A 17,373-nucleotide genomic window follows, 5' to 3' on the forward strand; every position below is an offset into this window, starting at 1 on the left:
AGCCCAGGAGCCCAAGCTGGGGTCTCGCTGCCATGGACCGGCCACCACTGCAGGTCGGGTGACAGCTGAGGCACCATCAGGACCCAGCCCAGGTCAGGCCAGCCCAGCAGGCCATCCCACTATGGGGTGGCTGAAGGCCCCCTTGCGTGGCCGCCCCCCAGACCCGAACAGGAAGCCCCCGGAACAAACGAGAACTGAAGGGTGATGTATTTTTAAACGCTCATGTTTTGCTTGTTTCTCCTCTCACGGCTTTCTCCTCCCCACACTCCTCAGCCCACTGTCCGTCCATGCCAGCCCGGGCCGCGCTGTCTCAGAGAACCGCCACGCGCGGAAGGCGTTTCACAGTCAGACGGGACGCGGGAAGGCCGGCTGGCACCGGGGGCAAAGCAGAGCGAGGCTGTAACGAGGACCCGACAGGGGAAGAAGACCCTAGGAGGCTCAGGCCCACCCGGACCACAGGGAAGGGTCTCCCGGCAGCGGCCGCCCAGCCCGCACCCGGCCCTCCCTCCCCTGGCCGCCTCCGCCCGCCCGTCACTTCGAGCTTTCACCCGGACTCTGGAAGCAGAAACAAAACAAGCCCCCCCGCCGTATCACCCAAGTATACACGAGGGATAAAATTACGTCTGTACAAAAATAGATTTTTTTTTTACCTTTCCCGATGCTTTAGACATTTTCTTATCTTTACTCTCTGTATGTCTTTGTCATCCTCTCTAATGTGAGCTACGCGGCCAGCTAAGGCATTGCTAAGGACTAGGAACTGCAAAAGCTGTCTGCTCCAAAGCATCTTAAAATAGATGCATCCCCTGGCCTGGAGATATTCATTCGAACCCGGATTTCACCAAAGGTGGGGTCCTTATATACTTGCTTACATGAAGCAAATTTACAGGAAAATGGGGGGGAAAAGTCTTGGTTAAAAACAAACACAGAACGTTGGTAACTGCTACGCGTGTGCTGTGTCGACGGCGTGCGGCTCCATGCAGTTCCTCTCTGTACAGCACAGACATGTTACACCACACCTGCGTGGGCAGGGACCAGGCCACGCGCCTAATTCCATGATGGGGACAACATCAGCGGGTTACCCACCGGCTGCACGGCTGGCTGGTCCTCCTGGGCCCCAACGGAGGAGGGGCTCCGGCGTGGTCTCCAGCACCTGCCACCTGCCTGCCAGCCTAAATCCTTTGGGAACGTCGGGACTTGGAAAACCGAGGGTGTGGGGCCGTCTTCCCCCAGAGACCGCATGCTTCTAGGTGACGAGGCCAGCTGGTTGAACGTCCTGGGCAGGCCAGCTTCCAAGGAGATACCCGTCAGGGGGCAAGCCAGAGCATGGCTTTGCCGACCCCTTCTGCAGGGGGTGTGGTCATCTTCACTCCTGGGCCTGGAAGCCCCATCTGGATGTCAAAGCAGGAGGTGACGCCGAGGAACATGTCAGACGTACTGGCAGCCCAGGGCCCAGGAAGCGTCCAGCCAGGCCAAGGCAGGGATGGGTGGCTAACGAGCTGATGTTAGTGCTATCTTTAGAAAATTAAAGATTGTCCCACCAAAATAATGATAATAATAATAATAATTACAAAAAATCACCTTAATTGAACCAGATTGGAACTACTACTGAAGGCCTGGTTACTCACCCTCTCCACTGAGCAAGGGGCCCTCCCCAACGTGTAACCCCCTCAAACAAACAGCACTGGACACACGACAATGATGACAGCGGACTGACAAGGAGAGAGGACAGCCCCGAAGGCCCAAGAGGCCGGGGGCAGGCAGCTGCGGGAGGCTGCATGGGCTTGTGGGCGGTGGGGAGGGGGGCGTGGGGAGGGGGTCTGGCTTCGGGAGGCTGTGGCCTGGGGCCTCAGTGCTTTCTGGACAGCCAGCCAGGGCCGGTGACAGCCAAGTTCCCAAGAAGCAGCTGACCCCAGGAGAGGGCCCCCATGTTCCCAAGGGCTGGGGCAGCGGAAGGGACTGGGCGTGGACAACGGGGCGCGCCAGGCTGCAAAAGGCACCAGTGGTGTTGCGTGGGGGCAGTCTAAGGTTCCCACAAATCAGGGGACCCCAAGAAGAAGACCCCGGGTGCCAGTGTCACTCTGCCTGTGACGACCACGCCCCACAGGCCACCACGGCTTCCAGGTAGAGTCTGGGAGAAGGGGGAGCTGGGCAGGCCCTAAAGGGGGTCGGGGGAGTGCCCACGTGGCAGGGATGCCCTCCGCGGCTGCCGCGTTGGGGCGGGGTGGAAGGAGGCATCGGTGGAGTGGTCCACAGCCTCTGCCCAGGTATCCGTGCTCACTCAGGCCAGGGACTCTGGGAGAAGAATGGCCACTTTCTTCCCCATGGAGGCCTGGAGGCGGCTCTCCAGGCCCAGCCCAGGCAACCCTGTGCCATCTGGGGAAGCCAACTTTGGGGAAGGCAGCTCCTGGGCTGCAGGGGGACAGCAGGAGGGAGACGGCATTCCCGAGCATCCCTCAGGGGCTGACGAGACAGGACCCCTCCTGCACAGCCCACTCCTACCGTCCCCGTCCAGGCCCTACTACTGACAAACACGGGGTTCGTGGGGTGCGAGGCAGGAACAGGGAAAGGACTCAGACCAGAAGGAGGGCGCTGCAGTGTGAGAGGGGCCGGCTCCACCTGAGGGACCCCAGCCCAGCGCGTGAGTGCGCACCCAGGTTGGTGGCAACGCAGCACAGGCGGGAGCTGGGCTGCACGGGGAGCCTCGCACCAGGGCAGATGTCAGATGGAGCCCCCACGTAAGGCTGTGTGCAAGACAGCGGGCTGGCTGTTCCCAAGGGGCATCTAGCGCCAGCCTGAGGACGCCGGCACTCGAAGTTCCCCAATTCCACGCCTTCTAGACAGAACACAGCCAGAGAAGAGGCCCCTCTACCAGCAGACTGCAGGACACAGCCCCCGCCGCCCCTCCCTGCCTGGCTGACGGCCCGCAAGGCCCTCTGGTTTCAATGCCTCCCGTGGGCCTCCTGCCTCCCCCCGAACACGCACAGCTGCTCAAAGACCCTCTAGGGAGCCGTCCTCCTCCCCTGTCATCCCTGGGACCTCCCGGGTGGCGACCTCTGCCCATGAGAGCTCAGCAGGGCCCGTGTCTGGGCTAGCCCTCTAGGAACCAGGGGCTAGCCTTGGCCCTCCTTATAGACTAAGAGAAAATGTGGGTTTGAGGAGAGGGTGGCACTGCTGTGTGGTTGCCCTGGGTTGGACAGGACTGCACAGGGGAAGAAGCTGAAACCAGGACGATGCACAGAGAAAACCAAGGCTGGAGGGGTGGGTGGGTGACCCCAAACCCTGCACAGAAGTCGGCTCCCATTCTGATTGGCTTGGGGACAAAATCACAAGTCATCTTTGGAAAAAGGTGCTCACCCTCCACTCTGAAGGCAGGGAAGCCTGCTCGCCCCAGAGGCCGTCTTGTCTTCCCGGAGGGCACATGGGGTCTTCGGCAATGAAACATCAGTGCCCCCCCGAGTCTGTCCCCTCCTCCTGATCCTGGGTGGGGCCAAGCTGGCCAGGCACCAGCACTGACAGGAGCCAAGAGGGGGCACTCCAAACCGAGGAGGACCACCCGGGAGATTCCAAAAGCCAGCGACACATGACCAAAACAACGCCGCCCTCCCCAGCAGCGGCTCCAGGTGTGGGGGTCTCCGGGAGCCGCCCCAGCTCCTCTGGGGAAAGCCTGATGGGCCAGCTTGGGCTCACACCAGTCCCGGCCACTCTGGCCACCGCCCGGGAAGCCACTGCCCAGGTCCGAATGTGAGCAGTATTAAAAATAATGCAGGTGGCAACATATCTCTTAGGCTTAGCAGTGACAGGCTGCGCCCCAAAATCCAAACAGGCAGAGAAGGGGCGGGGACGGGGCTCGGCTGAGAAGAGCAGCTGGCGGCCAGGCAGGGTGGCCGGACTGGTGGGCACGAAGGACGGGCGAGCAGGCCTAAGTCATTTGGTGCGGGGCTTCCAGCATCTCCATGAGGAAGGTGTCGATGGGTGTGTCCCCAATGAGCTTGAAGAAGAAGAGATGTTCCAGGCACTTGAGGCCGATGGAGCGCAGGGCAGGCAGGCGCAGCAGCAGCTTGGCGAACCTGCAGGAGCGCCAGGCGTGAGGGCGGGGCAGACCCCCCCCCCCCACCGCCCGCCCTGGCGCCTGGCTGCCTCCCGGGGACCGGACGAGTCTCCCAGTCTGATTCCCCTGCAGCTGCAGCAGCACGAGATCTGCCGGAGCCGAGCCTCAGAGCAGGAAGCAGGGGCCTCTCGGGCAGTGGAAATAGAGCACGCCCCAGCCAGGAGGCAGGAGAGTGCAGGGCGGGCAGGAAAACCCCGAAAGAAGACCCATGGAGTGGAGATCTGGGATGAAGGGCCAGTGGCAAGACAGCCACCAGGCTGGGGCAGGCTGAACAGGGCTTGGTGGGGAAATTAAAATACGTGGGCTTTCTCTAAGGGCAAGAGGGAGCTATAGCAGGATTCTAATCATGATAGAATAGATTCTAAGCTGTGACAATGGATCTGAGCATCAGCAATGCCTCTGGCTGCAGTGGGGAGACCAGAGGTGGGGCTGCTCCTGAGCTAGGGGGCAGGTCTATGCTCGGCAAGCCCTTCGCAGACAGCATCCACATCCGCACCCCACCGGCACCCCCCTTCCCCAGGACCAGCGTTGTTGGAGCTGGCCTGCGGGCACGGGACGCCCAGAGAGGGCGGATGGGAGGGGGCATCATTCAGGCCCTGCCCACCCCCAGGGATTTCCCAGGAAGAACCTGGGGGGCAGGTGGGGGGCTCTTGGAGGAGGAATGTCAGGCTCAGCCACTCTGCCGCCAAGGACTGTGCCACGTGGGGACTGGGCCAAATGTTCCCCCAGGGGCGTCCACCTCTGCCCCTGCCCCTGCGGCTGCCCGGGTGTCTCCACACCGACCCTCAGAGGGCTGTGGGGCCTCGCGAGTTATTAGCACCGTCTGCACCGCAGGGGGAGCGCCCCGTGGTCGGCCGCTGCACACCCGTTCCCAGGGCAGCAGCGCAGCCTGCGGGCTGGAGCGCCGCCAGAGAACGAGCTGTTTTCTGCTGAGCTGGCGGAGATGGGCTGCGGCGTGGAGCCAGGAAAAACACGCGGCCTCCCGCCCCCTCCGTCCTCCCCTCCGTCCTCCTCCCCGTCCTCCGGGATGTTTCACTTTAAACCAAACCAGATGAGGGCTGAGCAGGAGCGGACGGTTAACCCTGTGTGTGCCAGGGGTGGGCAGGGGAGAGGGAGGCCTGCTGGCGTCGGGGGCCCCTACACCCCGAAACCCGGAGATGCCCTTTTGAAGGACAGGCAGAATCAGAACAACAGACTTGGAACATCGTGAGGCCGTTAGCCCCTTCTGTACACCTACTGTGCGCCCAGTACTGTGGACCTGGAGATGAGCCGGCCCCAGCCCTTCGAGGGCCCACAGTCAGGCGGGCAAGAGAGGCAAGCTCTGAGCCCAACCACGGCCATCTACTCTGAACACATTTATAAAGCACCTACTATGTGCTGGCATCAGTCCCTCCTGAGGTGAGCACGCCAACCCTGCCCCCAGCGGTTCCCTTTAGTGGGCAGGAAGGCACTGCCTTCATGCACGTCCTCCACAAAGACAAGCACCTACTGGGCGCCAGCACCGGCCCGTCTCTTGGGTGGGGCTAAAGAGTGTGTGCGAGTGTGTGCGCGCCAGGGCCCAGAGGGCATCCCGTCCCTGCTCAGGACGAGCCCCTCCGCAGAGGAGGGCGTCGCCTTCTAATTCACACTGGAGCGCCAGAGGGGCCAGTGCCTGTCTCCCGGGGCAGAAGGTCAGGATCCAGCCCCTTGAGGGCGGTGGCCGCAGCGGACTCACCTTCCCGGCTGCTCGGGGTACTTGTGTTTGCAGTAGGCCTCCAGGGACGCGTAGACCTTCTCCCGCAGGGCCTCCACCTCGGCCGGGTTCGAGAGCCCCTTGGAGTCTGCGAAGGGGAGGGGCCGCAGTCAGAACCCTCGCCTGGGAAGCTGGCCCGGACATGGGCCTTAGGCTGGCTCCCTGCAGCCCCGCCTGGATGAGGCCGCAGTGTGCTGCTGGGAAGTGGGCTCTGTCCCCTTGAGGCCACCATGACTTGAGTCCCAGCTCGGCCACTCACTGGCCACAGGATCTCGGGTAGTCCCGGACCTGCTGACACCCATGCTCCCCAGCTATAAAGTGCGGCAGGCCTGCCCTCGCCCTGTCCTGATCACCACGGCCCCCAGAGGGCTGGCTGACGCCTGCAGCCTTTGCTGCACGGGAGTCTGAGCCCCTTTGAGAAGACGACACTCTGGACCCACTCCCCAGAAACAGCCAGGCCCACACCGAGGGGGAGGCCCAAAGGCCATCCTGAGTCTGGGGAGCCTGGGGCAGGAGCCCAGTCTGGGGGGGGGCTCTGCCTGTGGACAGAGAAGCCTAGGACCGGGGTGGCCAAACCTCCAGGGCCCAGGGGTGGGGGCTAAGGAGGGAGGGTCATTCTTGGGGTCATCTTGGTGAGCGTCCCGGGGCTTTCTGGGCCAGCAGGGGCCACCGCGCTGGGCACAGCTTTGCCAAGCCTCCTCTGCTTCCTGGTCTCCGGGGATTTCCCAAGACCCCCTGAGCCAGCATCGGACGAAGCCGTCTTTCCCTCTCTCCCCACAGCAGCCACCGCGTGGTGTCCCACTTTGGGTTCACAGTCCTGGTCGGGCTCCAGCTAAGTGTGGCCCACCTCAGTGGCACGGAGGACACAGGCTGGAGCCCACGCTGGCCCCCTTGCGGCTGGTCCAGAGCAAGTGCAGGCCACAGCGGCTCAGCTGCGGGACAGACCTGCTGTCAGGTCACCTGCGAGCCCTAGACCAGGGGTCCACGCCAGCCCCGCCCTGGCAGTCCCACATCCCACAACGGCATCATGGCCCCACGCTTTGGAAACAGCTCGGCTCCTCTGTAGCTCGGCTCCCCAGCCCTGGGGCTGCCTGGCTCCGGCTCTCCCCTCTGTCCCCATGGCCCCACGCCCAGGCCTCGGCTCCGCAGCCAGGACCGGCAGCCAAGCCATGCAGGACCTGAACGGGGATTCCACCAGGCTCAGCCTCCGGTGCTGGCGGGATCCCAGGCTCGAAGCACAGACCTGGGTGATGGACGCCCCCGGACACGGGCTCTCCCCACGAGAGGACGCCCATCCCCACCCCAGCCCGCTCCTCAGAGCTAGAGCTTCCACAAGGCAAGGTGGTGGGGGCCGGCTGCCCCTGGGGCCGTCCCATCCCCACCCCTCCCTAGCAGCCCCCAGCAGCCCTGAACCTGCCCCTCCACGCCCCCATCACCCCCACAGACAGCAAAGTGAGTTTTCGAACACAGAAACCACCCCCCCCTCCGCCCCGCTCCCTGCCCACTAGAACCCTCGGGGCTGCCCGCGCCCCAGGGTCAGGCCCAGCCCTCAACCCTCCCACTTCACTGGTGGTCTTCTCCATGCACTTCCTCCGGGACACACCCTGCACGTCCAGTCTACACCATGCCCCCTTCACGTGGCAGCGCCTGCTGAGCTCCAGAGGGCAGACCTGGCCAGCTGTGCCCGGGGGCCCCCCTGCTGGGCGCAGGGCCCAGCACACAGCACTGCGTTAGCATTTGTCACCTCAGAGGCTCTGAGAGAAGGGAAAGCAGAGCCCCGAGACATGTGGGGCTGTGGTGGGGGCCTGCCTGCACCCCGGCCTCAGCCCATCCAGCGTGGAGCTCCGAGAAGGTCCCTTCCCACACAGCAACTGAGGTGGAGGATCGGCTGCACACATGCGGATCCAGGGCAGGTCCAACCCATTGCTCACACTGGCCTGGACTGTCCGGCCTCCAGAACTTTGTCACTGGAAACTTGAGAAGGGTCTGTCTCCCTTCTGGAGCCCAGGATTTGGGTGCAAAGCGGTGCCACACCTCAGACAGTAGACCCAGAAGCTACGCCAGAGGCCTCATCAAACCACTGAGGGCGAGCGCAGCTCACTGAGCCCCACTGCATCCAGAGGCCGCCTCGTGTGGCCTCCCAGGCGCCACGAGGAAAAGGCCGCGTGGCTACCCTGCCCTTGTAAAGAGAAGACACCAGGGCCGGAGGAGGGAGGCAGTGAGCGGTGGGGCTGGGAGGAGAACCTGGGGCCTTTGTCCACACGGGAGGGCTGACGCCCAGTCTAGACACGGCGCGGCAGGCAGGCCGTACCTGGGTTGAAGAGGACGATGGCACGCAGGCAGCCCAGCTCCGTCTTGTCCATCTGCATGTCGCGCATCTTGGACACAAGCTCCGTCAGCACCCTGCGGAGGAGGCAGGCAGACACCAGCGTCCCAGTCAGACCGTGCCCCTCGCCAGGGCTCCCCAGAAATACCCAAAGGACGCAGGGAGCCCAGTGTGGCCCTGGAGGCAGCTGAGAAGGACAAGGCCAAACCAGGGCGCTGCGCAGGCAGGGCCTGAAGGCTCCACGCCAGCCTGCCTGGTCCCGCCCTGGATGGGCTCCTCCCCTCTGCTCTCCCTCGAGAGGGTCTGCCTGTGGGATTTTATTCTGGGAACCTGGAGACTAAGGAGGAACCCGATGATAGCTGAGTCAGGGTGAGCCAGGGGCCCGGATCTCGGGGGCAGAGTCCACAGCCACATGTCCCGTCCTGTTCAGCTGCAGACGGGGCATCGCAGTCTGTGGCAAAGCCTGGGGCCCTGCATTCATGACCGCTGCCTTCAGTCCTCGGCAAAGCCATGTCCCCAGGACGCGGCCCTCCTAAGTCCTGCACAGCTGCCACATAGGGGCTGCGTTCCACTTTTTAGCACCAACTACTGATTTCCACCCAGGACAGCAACCTTCGCAGCCTCGTCAGATAGCGGGGTGCCCTCCCCAGTCCACCCTCAGCTGCCCCAGCCGTAGCAGCATCCTGGACCCCTGGCCTATCTACAGCCCCACACAGCCTGAGCTCCCCAAGCTGATCAGCCATCTGCCGTCCCCCAAAACTTGACAGTCATGTCCAGGAAGTGGCAGGTGGTGGTGAGGGCGGGCTGCAGGGGAGCAAAGGCAGGTGGCCCAGGCAGGCCTGGACAGTCACCCTGAAGAGCCCAGGCTTCTCCCTGTGGGCCAGGGGAGCCCCTGAGGTCTGCAGGCTGGGGAGGGATGTGCTTGCAGCCCGAGAAAACACCCAAGGGAGTGTGGAGGACGGGGTGGGAGAGAGGAGGCGCCCGGACGTCTGCGGCCGCAGGGCCCAGAGTTGGCCCACAGGCAGGGCAGAGCTGCAGAGAGGTGGGCATGGAGCCTCCCACTCCGTTCACGGGAAGGGCAAGGAAAAGCCGGGCCGCTCCGACGCTGCTCTGGGAGCCCAGAGATTGTCACCCGATGCCTCCATCACCGTCACCCGTAGCAGCTGGGACCACAGACCGTCAGCTGGGTGTGTGGCTGGGGCTGCAACTCTACAGCCAAGCAGGTCTCAGACGGGTGTGTTCCCTCAAGGAGGCTTCTGTGGGCAAACACACTGCACCCTCAGCCCCTTTGGTGGCGACCCCATACAATAGCTTGGTAAAGGCTCTGAGAAGTCCTGCAGCAAAGACACATCCATAACTATTTAAACCAGCATTCGCCTACAGGATGTGGCCACACCTCCTTTTGCACCTGGCACATTCCAGGGAGCCCAAAGGCCGCTGCTCCGTTCCATCAGGACCACCCACAGGGCAGCACGGTTCCTGCATTTACTCCCCCCGGGGGTCACCACTGGGGGCTTCTGCTCACCTCCAACTTCCGGGCCCATATTTGGGGGCTCGCCTTGGGCATCTCCCACTGCCTCCTCCCCTTGAGCTACTCCTCCCCACCCACGGCTCCTGTGTGCGGACCCCTACCCGAGGGGCCCTGTGACGTCCCTCCCAGCCCCTCCCACTCCAGCTGGCTGAAGCTGACGCCCACACCTGGCGTGGGCCCTCTGAGCACGGAGACCAGGCCTCCAGAGACCGGGATGGGCAGCTCCTGCCCACCTCGCCTGGGGGAGCGCAAATGGGCCTGTTTCTGGAGAGCAGTGTCAATGGAGACAGACAGGCCTCGGGGCCCCGGCGTGGGCCTGCCCACCACCGTGCTGCCCCACAGAGGTGCAGGGAGTGTGCGTCTGCGCTCCATGGAGGGGGGGCAGACACAGCCGAGTGGGCAGGCACAGGTCAGCGCACAGGGCGCACACGGGCTGCGACGCATCACAGCACAGCTCGAGTCGGACCTGATGACGCTATGAGACGCCGTCTACCGTGGAATCCACCCTGCTTCTTGAGAAAAGGCCGCTTCCCTTCCCAGGCACAGGATTTACAAAGCACCGGAAGGACGCTAACCAAGCGGTCACTGGCCGTCGAGCACCCCAGATGTGGACTTGGGGACGTCACTCTCCTCCTCGCAGTTGTCCCTACTTCCCACATTTATAACCTTCACAAACAGAGCAGACGAGCAGGACGTGCCCGTGGGCTGGGCCCCACCTGTCGAAGATGGCGCCCACCCCCGCGCTGTGGGCGCTGTTCCGGTGCACGTGCAGCCCGGTGGCGAGCAGGATCCCGTCCTTCACGGCTATGGACCGGTGGGAGAAGGAGGCGATGAGCAGCTCGTTCCAGCCTGTGGGGAGGGCACATGGTCACTCCGCCATCTCCAGGCCTCACTGCCGGGCCTCTCCCCAACCCCCATCAGGCCCTCCAAAGGCAGCATCGCTGTCACGGACCTATCCCTCTGAGAACCAGGCCAGGGTTCCCAAAGTGTGCTCTATGGAACCCTAACCCCATGAGTGTTCCACAGAAAAGAGGTTCCCAGGCACCTATGTTTGGGAAATGCCTCTTTCTTCTACAGAGCACACTAGCACAGTAAAGGCCCTGAGAAGTCCTGCACAAAGCATCTCCTTTGGCTCTGTTTAACCCAGGTGTCCCAAACTCAGGTGCACAAGGAAGTCTCTTTCTGCAATTGCAGGATGCTTGTGCCACAGAGCATGTGGGAGAGCTCCCAGGAGTCCCTCTAGGGTGTACACAGAGGAGCTCATGCCACAGAGCACGTGGGAGAGCTCCCAGGATTCCCTCTGGGATGAACGCAGAGCAGCTCATGCCACAGAGCTCATGGGAGAGCTCCCAGGATTCCCTCTGGGATGAACACAGAGCAGCTCGTGCCACGGAGCACGTGGGAGAGCTCCCAGGATTCCCTCTGGGGTGGACACAGAGCAGCTCGTGCCACGGAGCATGGGGGAGAGCTCCCAGGAGTCCCTCTGGGGTGGCCAGGAACAGCTGCTGCCAGTCTGCTCCCAATAGCAAACTCAGAGATCAACGTGTGCCACGTGGAACGCCACGAAGTAGCACATTATTGAATTGAGACAGATGTGTTAGAGCCACAGGCTAACTCAACGCTCTCTTTCTATGAGGTCCCAGCCCAGACAAACCAGAGAGAGCATCAAAGGGTTAAGAAAAGGTACAGAAGGAGAGCTTGAAATGAAACAATTTCTGTGCTCAAACGTTTTGATGACCCTGTAGATTGGACAACGTGCAGCCGCCTCCAATAAGAACAATGACAGCAAGGCTCACAGCCACCGTTCCCGAGTGCTCGGAAGGTCCCAGGCTCCGTGGAGGAGAGCATCACACGGATTATCCCGCTAAATCTTGACTACACTCCTACAAAGCAAGTAGTAGTCCCATTTTACAGAGTGGGAAACAGAGGCCTGGGGAAGGGAAGGGGCGGACAGTGAGTCAGGACGAGAAGCCAGGCCCGGTCCCTTCCCACATGGCAGGTCCTCTCTCCTGGTGGCTCTGGTGTCAGGTCTAATACCCTGATTAGAGTGAAAGCTCTTCCGGGAAGGGACGGGCTATCCTCCCCTCCCCACCAGGCAAGCATAGAAGGACATCCTGCCGCCAAACACCGGGGCCCAGGAGGCTGAGGACAGAGCTCAAGGGCAGAGCCAGCCCCAAGCGTGCCTACCCTCCCTGCCTGGACCTGTCCCTGCCACTCTGGAACCACTGTCTCTACCTCCCGTCCCCGAGGCCCACCAGCCTCCTCCTGCCTCTGACCCAGCTGCCACCTCTCCCAGGGCCCCGGGAGGCATGGGGCTGGGCCGGCATCTGACACTGCTGTGGCATGCAGCACAGGCCTGGCACATGGCTGGTGTCGGGAGGCGGCTGCTGAGCAGAGATGCGGGCTCGGCCGCCGCAGAGGACAGGGCCCAGGACGCACGAATGGATGGGCCGGCGGGGTGGGGGTGCTCCCTGCCAGCACCTTCTGAAGGCCCAGCCCAGCTCAGCTCCCCCATCCCTACTGTCTCTCCTGTAGGAACTTGCTCCAAGGACCCCAGTCTCACAGCAGAAACTGGCTTCCCCTCGGTGTGTCCGTCACACCCACTTTCCAGATGAGGAAACGGCTCAGGGGCGGCCAGCCACACCAGGACTTGGGACTGACCCCAAACCCCAAAGCCGACGCTCTGGCCCACCATTCCGGCTGCCTCCAGCATGCCCCACCGGGTCACAGGGCGTGAGCTCGAGCAGGCACGTTCTGTGCACCTGCCACGTGCACTGCAGGCCCTGCCAGGACCGGGCTGAGGCCTCGGTGAGGGGGGGAGGCCACAGAACACAGACCCTCAAGGGCGGCCCCCGCTGGACACGGTCAGCCTTCCCTCTCCAGAGGGCCCCCAGACAGCCCTTCACCTGTCGCCCCGTCTCCTTGGTGCCTCCCCCAGGCCCGCCATGCCCACCGCTCACCTGCCCGCAGCAGGATAACCTGGTCGTCCAGGGGCAGCTCGGAGAAGTGCGGGATCCGCTTGGCCCACTCCACCAGGGTGAAGAGCTGCTTGTCCGCTGCCTGGCAGATGTTGGTGACAGGGTCGTTGGGCTAGGTGGAGGGAGGGGCCCAAGGTGAGCACCATTCTGAGGACACAGCCCCAGACCAGGCCCTGCTCACGTGCTTTACCCAGCGCAGGCTGAGTAACGGCCCCAAAGACGTCCACGTCCTTATCCCCAGAACCTGTGAGCATGCCACCTTACACGGCAAAGGGAGTGTCAGACGTGATCGAGTCAAGGATCCTGAGGCGGGAGAGGATCCTGGATGATGCAGGGCCCACGTCATCACAAGGCTCCTTATGAAAAGGAGCAGGAGGCTCAGAGTCAGAGAAGACGTGAGGACGGAAGCAGAGGTTGGAGGAGAGAAGACCCTGCTGTCCTTGGACTGGAGGGAGGGGCCGCGAGCCAAGCAACGTGGGCGCCTCCGGCACTGGGGAAGGCCCAGAAGCAGATTCTCGCCAGAGCCTCAGGAGCCAGCCCTGCCCACCTCGACTTCAGTCCAGCGAGACAGACTTGGGACTTCTGACCTCCAGGGCTGTAAGATACTAATACCTGTGCTGTTTTAAGCACTCAGTTTTTCACTGTCAGTTACAGCAGCCACAGGAACATCATTCGACCCGTTCGACCGTTTCGTCCCCACCGCAGCCCTGGAAGGCAGGTGCCGGGTGACCCTGTGTCTCCAATGAGGAGACCGAGACGCAAGGGGGAAGGTGTTGGAGCTGGCGTGGGACTCTGATGGTCACGGCTGCACTGGCCCCTCCCATGTTGCTCTTCCCAGCAGACACGGAGGTGGCATGCAGACAGACAGAGTGGCATCAGAGTCCCTTCCGAAAAGTTCTATCCAGAAGGGAACTCTCCAGTCATTCTCACAGATGAGGAAACCCAGGCAGGCCTCCATGGCAGGGGCAGGACAGGAGCCCCACCCTGGATCCCGGCCGGTGGGACTTGGAGCTTGGACCATCTGGGTCCCGAGCGAGGGGGATGCCCGTGCACCGGATGCAGAAACCCTCCTTCCAGAAACCACGACGGTCAGCATCCTTGCAGGAGGAGAGGCCTCCTTTGAAGGGCTTTCCCTGACAGAAACCATCTGCCTGAAGCGAGGCGCAGTCTAAACACTCAGGCCCCAAGGAAGGGCCTGCTAAGGGCTCATGTGGGAGGCCTGGGGACGAACTGGCGCTGAGGCCACCAGGCTGGACGGGGCTGGGCATGCAGGGGGGGCCTGGAGCCATGGGAGAGGCATCAGCAGGACGACATGGCTGGAGGGTGGGTCAGAGGCAACACGGAGCACGAAGGTAAGTGCGGAGTCCCAGGCCTGATTCAAGCCGTCGGGATGTCGTGCCCTGGGGCTTGGCCGCAGCGCCTCATTGGGGGGGTCTCCCACCCAGGGGCGCTCCTAGGGGCCAGCGGTCCCCAAAGCCACAGGTTCTCACCACCTTGGGGGGCCACATGGCCGGGGCACTCACCGAGCTGGGGTTTAGCCCCATGTTCGCCTCCACGTACGCCTCAGTCTTGGGCTCAACAGCCAGCTCAGCCTCTAGGATCTTCTCCACCGGCATGTCCTCGTTTGCGCTGCTCGTGGACTCCACCTCATTCTCGTTCCTGTCCTTGCCCCGCTGCCGCTCCTCCTGCACGGCTGCAACATCACGGGGAGGCTGGTCAGCCTGAGGGCCAAGCAGGGCCGGCTCAGAGCCAGCACCTCCAACACCAGCGCCCCACCAGGCCCAGTGAGGGCCACACCGCTCAGAGCCAGCCCGACTGTGGTGCCATCTCTGTCCCCAGCCTGACCTCTCAGCTGTGCACCCTGACAACACAGTGCACCCCCGCCTCTCATTAATTCATTCAGCTAACATTCACACCAAGACCAGCCCGGGACAGGCACAGGCCAGGGCAGATGGGACCTGGCTCTCATGGCACCCATGGTTCAGCAGGGGTTCCAACATGGAGTGAGAAGGGCTTTGATGGGCTATGGACTCAAAGCCAGGAAAGCTTCCTGGAGTAAGTGGCAACGAGACTGAAGGAGCAGGAAAAACAGGGATAAGGGTGCAGGCAGAGGCGGCGGCACATGCAAAAACTCAGAGCCAGAGCAGAGACGTTCCTGACGAGGAATAGTCTCTCAGGCTAGCTGCAGAGGCCGTGCACGAGGGACAAGTGGGGAGCAGGGCCAAGCTGCCGGACAGGGTCCGACATGCCCCAGGAATGGGACAGGATGGGACACATCTCTGAAAGTCCCCTACCGCTGCGGGAAGAAAAGGGGCCCCAGGGAGACCACGAATGAGCTGGAGGCCAAAGCTGGGCGTGAGCCGGGCCGGTCTGGGGATGAGGGAGGAAGCACTGAGGGCAGAGGCCTGAGCAGAGGGGTGATCAGGGGGCAGCCCAGTTTCTGGGAGCCCAGGAAGAGAGTCAGTGGAAAGAGGCAGAGAGGGAGGGACACCCGAAAGCTGAGCCCAAGGAGACCCCGTGGGAGGAAGGCTGGGGCCAGGGCAGCCCCATAGGGCCTTTACAGACCTTACACTCCAGAGCCCGTGTGGCTCAAGCCGCCCTTTCCCAAGAGGGAACCAGGACCTCCCTGAGGTCACCCCGCAGGCCTGAGACGACACTGAACCAGTGCCCAGAACTCTGCCAGCTCCCGAGAGGGCTCCTGGGGGCCCTGCAGCCTCCTGGGCTGACCCCTCACGGCCCCCTCCTTTCTGATGGGCGCCAGGGGCCCTGGATGCCCAGGACCGGACTGGAGAAAGGAGTCCGCAGTGGAGAGGAGCCCGGCCTGAGGCCCGGGATGGGCTGGAGGGGCTGCCCACATGACACCATTACGGCCTGAGCCCAGACTGGGGGTATGGGGCCCCGGCCACCCAGGGACACCCAGACGCCATTGCCTGGTGGGGAACAGCACCGGGCAGGGCGCTGGTACCCCAAGTGCGACAGAGCCCACCCTCCCGTGGTCCTGCTCCGTGGAGTCAGAGAGGACGTCCAGACGTACCGCGCAGACTCACAGGGTGCCCACGGCCTCCTCAAGGACAGCTCCTCAGCCCCCACCAAGACAGGCCCTCACTTCCCTGCCCCTGGAGACCCCCCCCCAGAGTGGGAGCTTGGCGAGGCGACCCCAGAGAGTCGCACTGACCCTCTGTCGCACGCCATCCCTGCAGAGGGAAGGGTCCGGAAACAACCCCTCAGCACAGAGCCCAGGCCGGGAGGACGCTGGGGAGGATGGGGATGGGCAGAGCTTGCCTGCTGCCCAGAGCCACACTCAGCCCACAAGGCTCCTAGTAAGAGGTGGGAGATGATCCCAAGCAGGGAGAGCCCGAGGGCCAGGCCTGGGGCCCCTGCACCCCAGCGGCACGGCAGGCTCACCCCCTGCTGGAAACCCCAGAGCTGTGAGGACCGGGCAGCACCAGCAGCAGTCGGCCCTCAGGAGATGGAACGGGAGACAGCCATGAGCCACTGTGCACCGTGCACCATAGGACGGACCTCCCGGGCCCAGAGTCACACCTGGGCAAGCATGAAGACGTGCATCCTTGTGCCCTCTGCAGACCCCCACCACCCACAAGCCAGGCCCTGCGAAGGGAGCGGACGAGCCCCTAACCCACCCTGCTTGGGCCCAGGCCATGTGGTGGCCATGTCCCCCACCTCCCTGAGGACCATCCTGTTCCCCTGGCTGTACCCCAAGCCGCAGCACCCAGAGGTGTTGGTAAACAGCTAAATCCTGGGGACCCGAGGGCAGAACATCAGGATAAGTTGCAGTGACGTCTGCAGGAAGCTGCACCTGCGGCCCCACATCACGCCCACTGCCCAGGAGCCGCTCAGCTCAGCTGACTCCCACAGCGCCGGGGCTCAGGCTCGCTGCCCCGCCTCCGGCCAGCCCTGGAGGTGGGGGCTCAGCAAAGGGGCCTTGGGCCCTCCCAGGGACACCCACCAAGCCGGCTGGATGCTTGTGCCTCCTCCCACCAGCCAGCCCTAAATCTCACCTGGATTTCCCTCTCCCTGTTTCTGACCCATCCCAGCTCCGAGCCCCCTCGCACTGAGCCCCAACCTGGCACCCCTGCCCAGGCTCTCCTGCGGGGCCTTGCTCCAGCGCCCCTTCTCTTTCCTGGTGTGAAGCCCCAGGACAGTGCCTTCCAGAGGGCAGTGTGGCCCCTCACAGGTTAACCAAGCGCCCATGCCCTCTGGGCCTCGGTCGGAGCTCATGCCCCCCTCAGAACACAGCTCCCCATTCTCGTACACCTCCAGACGGCCCCCTGACCCTGGCTCTGAGGGCCTGAGCTCGGGGCAGCCTCACCCAGGCCCTCTTGCTCTGGGCTTCCGAAGGGTTTGGACAATGCAGGGGACCAGCACGAAGGAGGAAGACAGGAGGAAGGAGAAGGGAGGAGAAGGAAGATGGGAGGAGGGAGGAGGGAGGAGGGAGGAGAAGGAAGATGGGAGGAGGGAGGAGGGAGGAGAAGGAAGATGGGAGGAGGGAGGAGGGAGGAGAAGGAAGATGGGAGGAGGGAGGAGGGAGGAGGGGGCGCACCGCTTGGGCGCCTGCCCCATCCAGCCACGGCTCTCCGTGCCACTTCCTCCTAAGGCCACAGCTCCCAGTGAGCAGGCCCTTCTAGGGGCTCTGCAAACCCACCCTCCCCTCACTCCTCCAGGCCTGAGGGTGTGAGA

At 63.4% G+C, this 17,373-nt stretch overlaps 1 protein-coding gene across 7 annotated transcripts in view; it reads right to left on the bottom strand.

Moving 5' to 3' along the window:
- Positions 1 to 207: 207 nt before the first annotated feature.
- The window catches only part of RXRA (retinoid X receptor alpha), a 102,189-nt gene continuing 85,023 nt past the window's right edge, over positions 208 to 17,373 (bottom strand). For all 7 annotated transcript variants that reach the window (XM_044778435.2, XM_014863324.2, XM_070518416.1 and 4 more), the window contains 6 exons: positions 14,199 to 14,368; positions 12,658 to 12,787; positions 10,414 to 10,546; positions 8,152 to 8,243; positions 5,823 to 5,928; positions 208 to 4,067 (listed from right to left, as the gene is read on the bottom strand). In XM_044778435.2, the coding sequence (XP_044634370.1) occupies positions 3,920 to 4,067; positions 5,823 to 5,928; positions 8,152 to 8,243; positions 10,414 to 10,546; positions 12,658 to 12,787; positions 14,199 to 14,368 (779 nt within the window). In that variant the 3' untranslated portion in view covers positions 208 to 3,919. The remainder of the gene's footprint in view (positions 4,068 to 5,822; positions 5,929 to 8,151; positions 8,244 to 10,413; positions 10,547 to 12,657; positions 12,788 to 14,198; positions 14,369 to 17,373) is intronic.

The sequence above is a fragment of the Equus asinus genome, chromosome 10 (assembly GCF_041296235.1).
Source record: "Equus asinus isolate D_3611 breed Donkey chromosome 10, EquAss-T2T_v2, whole genome shotgun sequence".
NCBI lineage: Eukaryota > Metazoa > Chordata > Mammalia > Perissodactyla > Equidae > Equus > Equus asinus.